The sequence below is a fragment of the Canis lupus genome, chromosome 4 (genome assembly GCF_003254725.2).
Source record: "Canis lupus dingo isolate Sandy chromosome 4, ASM325472v2, whole genome shotgun sequence".
In the NCBI taxonomy this organism is placed as follows: Eukaryota; Metazoa; Chordata; class Mammalia; order Carnivora; family Canidae; genus Canis; species Canis lupus.
Window position 1 is genome coordinate 74,558,880 of NC_064246.1, and position 13,505 is coordinate 74,572,384.

Consider the following 13,505-nt stretch of genomic DNA (forward strand, 5'->3'; position numbering starts at 1 on the left):
TCCCAGTGTTACTGCTTTGCCTCATTCCTCATAACGACTGCATAGGGAGCCTGTAAATATATTAAACAACATTATGTAAATGCAACTGTCCTTTTCTCTCTGGATAAGCCTTTAATTGCTGCAGTGGATGTCCTTGATTTCTATTACTAGGGTTAAGGTTCATTTTTATGACTGAGTTGATGACCTCTCAGGATGGAGATGATCTCTTTGCCAGTCGGTCCACAATTTTCTCCCTAACAGTGTTGACCTCTGTCATGTCCGTTAATTAGAAAACATGGGTTAACAGCCTTTGCTAGAAGGAGGGTCCTGCTGGTATTCATTGGGAAGGCTTAATGGTAGTAACTGCCACAATTAAACAGCCACTCTATGCCAGGCCTCATTAGAGGTTTTAATATTATTCTCCAAAAAGTCCCTCTGTGCAGACTAGGGACAGAGAAGGCCTAGGGTAAGAGTCGGGGCAGAGAACCCAATCCTTATGGATCTAATGCCACATCCATCCCCCAGACTGTGATTATCCTCCCCTCTGGTGTGCTGTTGAGTCCTCCACAGCACATATTATGGCTCCTCCTTCACATGCTGAGCTGGCTGGCGGTAGCCAGTTAAGGCACAGATGACTAAAGTGCCCTTGAGGATATTGCAGTTTGGCTGAGGACCTTGTAAAATCCATAGTCTTGAAAGTGTAGAGCTGTGAGGACCTCAGTAGTTACTGTATGAGGAGAACATCTTTGAACCAGGTCCAGAGTGACTGCGAAGGAAAATCCTGGAACCACTTGCTGACCTAGCAGGAGCTAGAATTTTTTATGCTAAACTGACAAGACCGAAGTCATTTAGGAAATAGTAAAACAAAGTATGAATTTAGGGTGGCACTGATTAGAAGTGGCATGATGGAATAATCTGAAGGAGAAGAGGCTATTTCAGGAAAATTTGTCTGTGTGGGAAGGAGAACTGAACCAACATTCCAAAACATGTGTCTTTTGGCTGCTATGGGAGAATATTGGAATGATAGAAGCATAGCCTGGTGGGGCAACTGCAAGAACTCTAGAATTCATTGAGTTCATGATGAGGAGGTGAAAACAACAATCATAACTGCCATTTGTCAAGCGCTTACTATATACTAGATAGCATGCTGAGTGCTCAACATACCTTCTCTGTTTTAAATGTCATCGATTACATTGCAAGGTAGGTATTATTATCCTCAGTTTTCAGATGAGGAAACTGAGTCACAGAAAGCTTAAGTAACTTCTCATGGAAATATTGGACTTTCAGGAGCCAAGACTTTTATATGCACTGTAGAAATAAATGTCTCCAGAGGCTGGTGATTCTCACTATATTTAAGTCCCATGAGAGAAAATTAAAATGGAGTCCCGCTGGAATTCTACCAAATTTGTACCTTAGATACTATCTGTAAATAAATGCATTGCCTAATAACGTAAAGAGGATAATTTAGAGAGTTTTTGTGAAGGAAAATTCTGTGCTTGTAGGTTAGAGGTTAGTAGAATAGGCCATAAGCTAAAGCACCAGGTTTAGCTCTGTCACTCATGCTATGAGAGCTTGGAAAACTTAATTTTTCTAGCCTTATCTATGAAATGGTGGTGATAAAAGAACTAACACCATAGGTGGTTGTGATTGTCAAAATGAGAGATTACTGCTATGAAGCACAACAGGATGTGGAAGCGTATGTAAATGATGCATTGGCTATTATTTTATTAAGCAAAATTCCTCTTAACTCACTATATAAATAAGACTAGTGAAAGTCTCTGGATAGTTTTTTCTTCAGGGATGAGTCAAATAGCACAAGCTCAGAGGGAGTAAAACTAAGGCAGACATTGGAACCTCACCATTCTGGAATTCAATACACTTGCCGTTGGTTGGGGATTTTCTTGCTAGGAGGACCCATTTATACAACCCTACGAGAGTGAGCACCCTCTTAAATTTTGCGCCCAAGGCACCTCTAGTCCTAGCCTCTCCCAGGCTGAAACAGCTCCTTTAGAGAAGCTCCAGAATTATTCAGGGCTGCTTTCTCTTTTTGCTTTATGTGTACATATACAAAATCTTAAATCCAAATTCTAAAACTCAAATCAAAGTCTTATTTAACAGTGTTTCCCCTGCCTCCACCCTTCTACTTAATAGCCCAATGTTTCATGAGATGCTTTCCTAGACTCAGCACACCGGGATGGATGATCCCATCTCTAGGAGAGGAGAGCTGTGCCCAGATGGCTTCCTCTAAGTGCTTTTGTTCCAGTTCAGGCAGTAACAGAGCTAGTCACACTGCCAGGAATAAAGATTTATAATAATCCTAAGTCTTGCTTTGTCCTCAGAGTCTTCTGGCCCTTTTCCATTGGCACTTTGTGCTGTGATCTCTCCAACTCATCTTGAGTTGGTTCATTTTCTCAGACAACTTATCCAAAGCTCTTTATATAAAATCAGTCAGTATTCTTTCTTTGTTCTTATACCTTTCTCCTTTAAGCTTTAAACAGGTGCTTTTGACCTTTGTCTCAAGTTTGTTGAGAGCTTCTGCTCTTACATATATTGTGTTTTATACTTTTATTTATTTACCAAATGGATCAATGCATTCTTGCGTAGCTACCTAGGGTTGAGCACTCTGGCTTTGTATTAGCTGGATATTGTATTAGCATCCACACTGGGTGGGTCCATGACACATGGCCTATGGCTTGTCTCATTGAATGCTCAACTGATCACATCCCCAGGAAACTCAAGTACTTCCCCTGAGTAAACAAATCCAAAAGAGATTCCCCCCAAGAAAGACCTTTCTGAAAAAGGCATTGTCAAGTTTTTCAATTAAAAAAAAAAAAAAAGTAACATTCACAAGAAAATTACTATTTGAAAATAATTACTATTTGAATTCTTATTATATACATGTATTGCCTATTAAAAATTTTTTAAAATATTTTATTTATTTATTCATGATAGAGAGAGAGAGAGAGAGGCAGAGACACAGGCAGAGGGAGAAGCAGGCTCCATGCTGGGAGCCAGATGCGGGACTTGATCCCGGGATTCCAGGATCATGCCCTGGGCCAAAGGCAGGCGCTAAACCACTGAGCCACCCAGAGATCCCCGCCTATTAAAATTTTTAAGGCAATTTGTGTTTTAAAGTTTTATATCTTTCTGGTTACTGTAATTACCTATGTATTGGTACACATTTTATTAAGTAAATTTTAGAGCAGTTCCAGTGCTGGAAATCACTCTATCTTCATTCACGAGGGAGTAGAAAATTGAACCCCAGAATGTATTCATTGTAGAACACAGCATGATGGGCTAGGCCATTATAGTAAGGACGTTGGCTTCATTCAGCTTCAGCAAAAAATCAGGCTGTTTCTCTGTGTTTGTAAATCTCTGTCCAAGGACTTCTTGGACTTGAGAATAAAAGAAAATATTCATTGAGGGTGGGGTCATGATAGTGGCAGTGGTCTTGGTGGAGAGTTGGCCCCATGGGAGGGGACTGACCCTTCCCTAGAGGTCTACTTACTTTGCATCAAATGGTGGTCAGGTGCCATTCTTGTCTGGAGTCCTGCAGCACTGGTTGCTATTACTTTTCTAGGCTAACCCCAGGAGCTCTGCACCATATTTTTATGAGCACAGTTAAGTGATTGAAAGGTCTCATTGTTATAACAAAGGGCATAGCATTTTAAAACAATTTTCCCAATTTAATTTGTTGTAAAACCCTTTAACTAGAAAAGAAAAGAAAACCATGCATTTCAGCATGTGTCACAGAAAGGTGAAAGATGGGAATGTCCAGAATAAATTACCTTTGGGGGGGTAGTATGAACAAAAGAATCCTGCAGGAAGGGTGCTAAGCTAAAAAAGCTAACTTGCAAGGATTTGTCTCTTTTTCACTCTAGCACATCCTTGTGAGCTCTACTGCCGACCCATAGATGGCCAGTTTTCCGAGAAAATGCTGGATGCTGTCATTGATGGTACCCCTTGCTTTGAAGGTGGCAACAGCAGAAATGTCTGTATTAATGGCATATGTAAGGTATTGGGTATGTTTCCTTAATCTACAACTTTATAAAATCATGATTTTTATTAATTCAGGAAGTCAGATGTTCTAAGCTTTTGCTTTCATGACATTGGCACGTGGTCTGTTTTTTTTTTTTTTTTTTTTTTTTTTTTTTTTTTTTTTTTTTTTTTTTTTTTATGATAGTCACACACAGAGAGAGAGAGAGGGGCAGACATAGGCAGAGGGAGAAGCAGGCTCCATGCACCGGGAGCCCGACGTGGGATTCGATCCCGGGTCTCCAGGATCACGCCCTGGGCCAAAGGCAGGCGCTAAACCGCTGTACCACCCAGGGATCCCCGTGGTCTGGTTTTTATATGTGATCTGTGAGACAGGTCTTTTAAGTGTGGATCAGAATCCACAGTTTGGAATTGAATGCTTTCCCTCCTGCTGTGGTCTTTCTTTCTTGAGGAATTGATGTCCTCTGTGATATCATTTTAGGTATAGAACAGGGTCAAATTGAAGAAGAACCAAATTAAAGGAAGAAGTATTAGGAAAAGACGACCCTGGTTATTTCTGTGACATTAAATTATTCGTTGGTTACTTGCCAATAGAGTACTTAAACTTGAGATAAAGTTGAAATTAATAATAGTTTGTATAGTGTTTTGTGCAAAGCATTTTTACTTATAATTCTCCATTGTTTACCAACATGATCTTCTTAGGAAGAGAGATGACATGAAAACCAGGTATTTTAAACCAGGACTTCTGATATATGTTTACGTTTTCCACACTGACTGTGTTAATCAACTCTACCTTTTTATAAATTGCTAAGATCTGACTTGTCCGTGCTTTTATGTGTGCAACCATTGAAGAATTCCTTTCCAGTGCTCGCAGTTTAGTTTGCAAGGAACTAATGAACAAGTTTTGTAATCCAACACTCAGGTATAAGTCTCAGTTTTAAGCAAAGGTGTTTGTAATCGATGAAAGAAAAGTTTTGTAGAAAGTTCTAATTAGCTGTTAGTAAAGCATAATGCTTAGTGCTCAGGCTCTAGAATATGAACTTAATACCATTGTTTACCAACTGTATACTTCTATAAATTTTGCTGAGACTCAGTTTCTTTTTTTAAAAAATTGGGATATTGTTGTATCTTCCTAGTTGGTGTCAAAAAAGATTAAATAAAGACATATGTGTTAAGCCCCTAACAGAGCCCCACCCAGCACACAATAAATTTCTAATGCATTTCATTTCCTTTTGTAAATGTTTATCATAATTTTTTTCCACTAGACTAAATTACTGTTATAGAAAGCTCCTGCCCATAACTGTTCAGCACCCTGAAAAGATACATTTATCACCTCAAAGTTGTCTATGACTTATTTCATGAGTGACCGAAGCATAGGCCATGTGACGATCCCCAGGAATGAGTGAGTTAAAAGCAAGTCATAATTGTACTCTATATTTGTAAGAGCTCAAGCAAAATTCTCTTTCAGACCCTTTACTAATTATCACTATGGCTACAAAAAGCCAAAAGTCATTAATATGTATTTAGGTTAGATCTGTTCTCCAGAGTGGGACGAGGTTTATCTAGCTAATTCAGGCCTTGGCAGCCCCATCATTGTCCAAAGCAGTGGTTCTCAGCCTGGCTGCCTATTTGAATCATCTGAAGAGCTTTTAAAAACTAATGATGTCTAGACTCTATCTCAAACCTGTTGGTTTAGAACCTCTGGGATTTGGGGCCTGAGCATTGACATCTTTACAATCTCCCAGGTAAAAAGCCGTGAGGACATTCCAGGTGGATTGGGTCTCGGTGCCAGTTGGTATTTCAGTTCTTCTCAGTCATTTGAGAATTTACAAAGTAAAGCAGTGTTAACTCATAAGCAAAATATGAGAATTGCTAAGAATACTTATTACTTATTCACTAATAGAGCAGGAGGCCCGGATGTAAGACTGGAATCTGAATTCTCTAATACTCAAGATAGTGTGCTCTTCAGTCCAAATGACAGGGTTAAGAATTGATGATAAGCTTATGACAGAGAGGACATAATCATTAGAATAAAAAAAACCTACAGAATGAAAGAAAATATTTGCAAACCATATATATCATATGTATGTCAAGAAGTTAATCTCTAAAATGTGTAAGAAACTCCTTACAATGCAATGGTAGAAAAACAACCTGATTAAAAGAATGAGTGAAGAACTTGAATAGATATTTCTCCAGAGAAGACATACAAATGGTGTAGGAAAGGGTACTTAACCTCATTAAACATCAGAGAAATACAAATCAAACCCTCAGTAAGATATCCCCTCATACCTGTTAAGATGGCTGTCTTCAAAAAACATAAAATAAGTGTTGTTGAAAATGTGGAGAAATGCAGAGCCTGTAGAACTATTGGTGGGAATGTACAATCGTGCAACTATTGTAGAAAACAGTATGGAAATTTCCTCAAAACATTAAAAATAGAGCTACCGTATGACCCAAACATGGGATTTCTGGGTATATAGCCAAAAGAATTGAAATCAGGATCTTGAAGAAATATCTTTCATTGTTCATTGCAGCATTATTTACAACAGCCAAGGTATGAAAACAATCCAAATGTCCATCAACAGATGAGTGGACAAAGAAAATGTAGTATACCATGTTGTATACATATTATAGAATATTAGTCAGCTTTTAAAAAAGAGAAATCCTGCCATTTGTGACAATTAGGGATGAGCCTGGAGGATATTATGCTAAGTGAAACAAGCCCATCACAGAAGAACAAATGCCACATGATTCCACTTATGTGAGAATCTAAAATAGACTCATAAAAGCTAAGACTAAAGCTGGGAATGCCAAGGGCTGAGGAGAGGGAACCATGGAGATTTGTTGTTCAATGTGTACAAGGTTTCAGTTATGCAAGATGCAAAGTCCTAGACATCCTGTGTATATGGTGCCTATGGTTAACATGCTGTATTGTGCACTTAAAAATTTGTTGAAAGCGTAAATCCGCCATTAAATGTTTTTTTAAAAAATTTTTATTTATTTATGATAGTCACAGAGAGAGAGAGAGAGAGGCAGAGACATAGGCAGAGGGAGAAGCAGGCTCCATGCACCGGGAGCCCGATGTGGGATTCGATCCCGAGTCTCCAGGATCGCGCCCTGGGCCAAAGGCAGGCGCTAAACCGCTGCGCCACCCAGGGATCCCCATTAAATGTTTTTAACACACACACACAGAGAGTCACAGGAAACTTTTGAAGGGGATGGATATGACTACTACCTTGATTATAGTGATGGTTTCAAAGGTATTTGTGTAAATCCAAACTCAATCAAGTTGTTTACATTAAATGTATACAGTATTTTAGGTATCTGCTATACCTCAAAAAGCTGTTTTTTAAAGAAATTATGTAATGGGAAATTTAAATGATTTTCTTTCTCTTCTTTCTTTTTCTTTTCTTTTTTCTTTCTTTTTTTTTTTTTTTTTTTTTTTAATGTTGCTCATTGGAATGGCTGTCTGGCATGGTAGGAGTCACATCAAAAGACACCCTTGCTGGAGCCATTGTCCACATTTGGTAGCAGCAGGAGAGTCACCTCTGATTCTGCCAAAGGCAGAAAGACAATTTTGTTGTGGGCCCTCTTGCCAGAGCACATGGCATGAAAAGCATAGTGACATCTGTTTAGTTTTCCCCAAGAGCCCTTATGTTTTATATGCAGCAAGGAAGACTGGCTTGTGTCTTCCTAGGCCTTGTGTTAGACACTTAATTCAGTGTTGGTTGTGCTGAGTGCAGCCAATGGAAGAAGCATTAGGGTGTGGTTTCTATAAGAACCCATCGAATATGCTGTGGAACGTATGCTTTGGGACATGAATATGCTGTGTCTCCCTCCCCCTACCCCCACCTCCAGCAGCTTCAGGGAAGGGGCTGGTTGCAGGCTGGTTGCTGGAAAAGAGAGATATGCTCAAGGTATTTGTTTTCCTGTTATTCTTCACATTTTTTTCTATCCTCTTCCAGTAGAGATTTTTTAAAAACACTTTAAAATTACTGTATCTCAGTGTTGATCTCCTGGCTCATCCCAAATCAGCAAAGGAATGAAAGTCTCTGGGAGTATGATTTATAACGATCAGCTTTATTAGAGTAACCTCACACTGGATGTAAACACATCACTTGTGAAGGGTTGACATTTCCTCATGACCACGAAATACACATCCAGACAGTTTCTTTTTTTTTTTTTTTTCTAAATCTCTTAGTACTTTATTGACCCAATTGGGTCCAGTAGCACAATCCTTGGACCTGAAGAGACAGTTAGTTTGAGGAATGGAGGTATTTTCTGTCCCTGGCCATTAATTCTCTGTTTGGCTGATGGAGGGAGGCATGTTTAAAAACCCAAGCTGTTCTTTCTTTCAGTTGATTTGAGTTGGCTTTAAAATAGGAAAGGAAATGGGATGCGCACCGGCTGATATATGGAGGTGCCCGACCTCTATGTTGTACACCTGAAACTAATAGGACACTGTGTGTTAATGCTACTGGAATTAAAATAAAGACTTAAATAAATAAATAATAAAATAAGGAAGGGAATTGTCTTTGATGGAGAAAAAAAACCTACAAAGGCACAATTCTTTGTAGACAGAGAAGTCTGACTAGCAGAATCTGGTACAGGTTCCCTCTCTCTTTTGCTAGAGACCACACAACAAAGACATTCAGGGGAGGCCTCTGTGTTTCATGGCTTTCTGTCTAAGTGTCATGACTTTTTGGCATCTGATGCTACTGAACACCCCCCAGTATAGTTGCTCCCCTTTTCCAGCATGGGGATTTTAGGGTGGGAGAGACTTGGCTGAAGAGAAGGATCCATGGAGAGAGAAAGACGGTGATGGGGAAGGGCCGATGGGCAGAGCCCTGGGGAAGGATCCAGTCCAGAGCAGGGGGCAGAGTCAGTCTCCACTCACAGGAGAAAATGTGCGATGGCTGGGGTACAGCTATGGGTGAAGGGCAGTGGGGCTGGGGTCCCAGGAGGCTCCAGAGCATCTGATGATGGTCTGTAGGTCAGAGTTCACCCTCCTGGCCCTGAAGGAGTCCCAGCATTGAGCCAGCTCTTTGTCCATGGCTGCTGGTTCACCTGCTGGCGCAGAGGGAAGCAGAGGTCACCCCAGTGAGGAATGTAAAGGGGTCGAACAACCACATTATAGGGGGAGTAACTGTACCCTGGGAACTCTCATCAGAGAGGAGGGGACATGAGGTTTGCACACCAGAAAGGGATTTACTGCTGCAGCAACTCTGATCCCAAGACATTTTCAATGTCAAATCTATGGAACGGCCTTCAAGTCTACCTGTGGCTCCGGGGAAATTGGGAGACCTGCCCAGTGTGTGCCTCTTTCCCCCCTAACCAAGTATTTCGTTTACCATCAGTGGATGCTTCAGTTACTCCTCTGGCTGCCCCCAGGACAAGGAACTGTTTGTTCCCATGTCTGTCCCCAGCATCGATCCCATCAAGAGCGAGGGGGGAGAGGGGAAGGCAGATGTCCAAGGCAGGTGCGGTGTCCCCCGGCTGTGACAGTCACCCTCAGCCTCTTTCCCCCACAGATGGTCGGCTGTGACTATGAGATTGGCTCCAACGCCACGGAGGATCGCTGCGGTGTGTGCCTGGGGGACGGCTCGGCCTGCCAGACCGTGAAGAAGATGTTTAAACAGAAAGAAGGATCTGGTAACAAACAAATAATTGAAGTGGCAGGGGACTGAGAATGGAGGGCAAGATTGATGGCTACTTCTTACAACAGATTGTAACTTTCAAAGAACTCGACGTGGATGTAGCCTTCAGGACAAATGGGTCAGACCCCTTGACAGCTTCAGGGAAGGGCTGATTGCCAGGCACTTACAGGAGGCCTCACACTGCACAGGGACCTAAATGACCTGGGGGCTGTCCCCAGGAGCGGGAATGAGTGTGATCCCCGGGAGAGCATCCAGGGCTGAGGCCAGTGGCATAGGAATGGACCCGAACTGGGGGAAACAGATCAAAAGTTGGCCAGGAAGGGTGCAGACCCAGCACAGGCTCTAAAAGAGAGACAGAGAAGCCAGCCATGGGCTTCGAGGCAGAAGGCCCCGAGTGTACCTTCAAGGACAAAAGAGAGGCAAGGCAAGGTCGCTTCAGGTTGCCCTTCTTCCTATCTCTCCCTATAAGGGGTCCCACCCCTGGTGCCCTATAGTGCTCCAGTGGCCGCTGCCACCTGACGTCCCCCCCTGACCCATGCTTTGTTGTTCCTTTCCCATGATGACCTCCCACAGGGCTTTTTCTTTGTGTAGCTCCAGGCTACTAATAATCCTCGGGAATGAAGAGCCCACCCTGACCCCAAATCAGCCATGATTTTACCTGCACATTTGTCTTCAAGGCACCAGCAGTGATCGATAGGCGAAGGGGTCTTGGGAGGAGGCTAAATTAGGTGCAGAGATGATGAAGACAACTCAGAGTATCATAGTTTAGGCGCCCCCAGAACTACAAGAAAGACAAGAATTCAGGAACCGAGATTTTATTTGTGGGTCAAGAGATCCTAGAAATCAGGAAGTGACAGGGACTCCCAGATAGAGTGGACCACCCTTTTCCTGGGTTCCAAAAGCCAGTCCTCTCTTTTAGACACACTCCCCACCCGGGATGAAGTTACTAAGTATGCCCTCGAATGTCAGGCACATTGATTAAGTGCCCTGTTTGTTCCTGGGACACCTACCAGTGGATGACCTGAATTTATTTAATTTCATCTCTATTTTTTGATCTTCAACTACTGAATTAATAAGGTTAAATTGTAAAGTGATATGCTTATCTTGCCCTTTAGAATTGTCACTGAAGGATTATACTTTATGTCTATCTATTTGATGACTTTACTGTGCATGAAACGTATCCTTTGCATTACTTATTAGGATTGAAATGATAACTCGGTGCATCTTAAGCTTATGATCAAGCATCCTATGTTAGCTGATATTTATTCACTCTTTTGAAGTTGCTATGTAAATATTTTCCATTATTTAGCTGTGACCTTATTTACTTAATTATAAAATCACCTTTAAAATCATTTCTACATTTAATCTCTGTATTATTTGTTTATCTTTGGGGTTCATGTCTTTGGCCTCAGATATGTTATGCTCCTTTCATTATGGTAACTCCTTTGAAAAGCAGAGTTTTCATTCTTGAATGTCCACCACTTAACCTTTTAACTAAGCCCTCAGGAAATTGGTCTTTAGTTCTGGGTTCTTTTTTTTTTTTTTTTTAATTTATTTTTTATTGGTGTTCAATTTACTAACATACAGAATAACACCCAGTGCCCGTCACCCATTCACTCCCAACCCCCGCCCTCCTCCCCTTCTACCACCCCTAGTTCGTTTCCCAGAGTTAGCAGTCTTTACGTTCTGTCTCCCTTTCTGATATTTCCCACACATTTCTTCTCCCTTCCCTTATATTCCCTTTCACTATTATTTATATTCCCCAAATGAATGAGAACATATAATGTTTGTCCTTCTCCGACTGACTTACTTCACTCAGCATAATACCCTCCAGTTCCATCCACGTTGAAGCAAATGGTGGGTATTTGTCATTTCTAATAGCTGAGTAATATTCCATTGTATACATAAACCACATCTTCTTTATCCATTCATCTTTCGATGGACACCGAGGCTCCTTCCACAGTTTGGCTATCGTGGCCATTGCTGCTAGAAACATCGGGGTGCAGGTGTCCCGGCGTTTCATTGCATTTGTATCTTTGGGGTAAATCCCCAACAGTGCAATTGCTGGGTCGTAGGGCAGGTCTATTTTTAACTGTTTGAGGAACCTCCACACAGTTTTCCAGAGTGGCTGCACCAGTTCACATTCCCACCAACAGTGTAGGAGGGTTCCCTTTTCTCCGCATCCTCTCCAACATTTGTGGTTTCCTGCCTTGTTAATTTTCCCCATTCTCACTGGTGTGAGGTGGGATCTCATTGTGGTTTTGATTTGTATTTCCCTGATGGCAAGTGATGCAGAGCATTTTCTCATGTGCATGTTGGCCATGTCTATGTCTTCCTCTGTGAGATTTCTCTTCATGTCTTTTGCCCATTTCATGATTGGATTGTTTGTTTCTTTGGTGTTGAGTTTAATAAGTTCTTTATAGATCTTGGAAACTAGCCCTTTATCTGATATGTCATTTGCAAATATCTTCTCCCATTCTGTAGGTTGTCTTTGAGTTTTGTTGACTGTATCCTTTGCTGTGCAAAAGCTTCTTATCTTGATGAAGTCCCAATAGTTCATTTTTGCTTTTGTTTCTTTTGCCTTCGTGGATGTATCTTGCAAGAAGTTACTATGGCCGAGTTCAAAAAGGGTGTTGCCTGTGTTCTTCTCTAGGATTTTGATGGAATCTTGTCTCACATTAAGTAGTTCTGGGTTCTTAACTGTACTCTTGTTTTTTGAGAGTGAGGAAAAAGGCCAGAAGCATCTTGAGCTTCCTCCCACCTCCACACCTGCCTTAGAGACCTTGATACCTCTGGCCACGTGCCCACCACTGAGCATTTGGCATCCCTTGTGCCTTTGGTTCCCCTCTCCCATTTGCTTCCCAGAGGGCTTCTGGTGGCTCTTGCACCCAGGGAGGGGTGTCAACTGTAGACTCTATGTATCCTGAGAGCCTCAAAGCCCTCTGGCACTGCTACCCCCAGCACAGTGGGGAAATCCAGCCAGATCTCACTCTGGACTCTGTTAACACCCATCTGGGTCATCTGTGTTCCTCACACCTACCAGGCAAATCCCACCTTTGCAGCCTGCCTAATAAAGCTAGATACATCATAAAGACCCTGGCTGCCGCCACTCCACCATGGGAATGAAACCAAGAAGTAATGCAAAAATATGAGAAATGGAGTGAGATTGCACTGGGTAGATTGATGAATACCAAGGCCAAAGTCAAAAGAGAGAACTTAACATCCTCTTTCTGAAGACAGCCAAGGCATAGTTAGTTGTTTTCTGTGTGTATTTACGTGCTCCTTGCTTCTCCTTGCATTGAATTCTTTCTCTCTAGTGCGGTTATAAACCGAAAGATGAATTGTCTTTTAGGCTCTGTCATCACCCTGCTGAACCCCAAGTCAACAAACATAATTTCTATGTAAAGAGGTATTCAATAAGCGCTCATATAAATTCAAATGAAAAGAGTTTTTTTAAGGTTGAGTCCATATCTCCTTGACAATAAAGGAGATAAATCATTAACTGTTTTACAGTTATGTCGATGGAATATTGAGTATTTTTCCTTTGTGATATGCTGCCTGGTTCAGCTGTAGTGTTATAGCTCTGGTTTGTTTGTTTGTTTGTTTGGTTTTTTAACATGAATTGGTACAATATTGTGATTGTAATGTAAACTCAATATTATAATGCCGGGCTTTGGTCACTTTCTGATTCTGACCCAAAGACATAAAGCTCAGAGTTTTTCCCTTATGCATATCCCGAATTATTCTTTTCTCCTTTTCTCTCCACCCAGAACTGTGGTTTCTTAAAAAAATTTTTAAAAGAACCATGGTTTCTTTGGTGGGTGGCAGTGATTGGCTTGATCTCCCTGGTCAAGGCATCACATTTGCCTTCAA

At 41.5% G+C, this 13,505-nt stretch overlaps 1 protein-coding gene across 1 annotated transcript in view; it reads left to right on the top strand.

The window, feature by feature from the left end:
* ADAMTS12 (ADAM metallopeptidase with thrombospondin type 1 motif 12) overlaps positions 1-13,505 on the top strand; it is a 312,048-nt gene that overhangs the window by 226,582 nt on the left and 71,961 nt on the right. The window contains exons 13-14 of the mRNA XM_035714864.2: positions 3,861-3,994; positions 9,507-9,627. Of these exons, the coding sequence (XP_035570757.2) occupies positions 3,861-3,994; positions 9,507-9,627 (255 nt within the window). The remainder of the gene's footprint in view (positions 1-3,860; positions 3,995-9,506; positions 9,628-13,505) is intronic.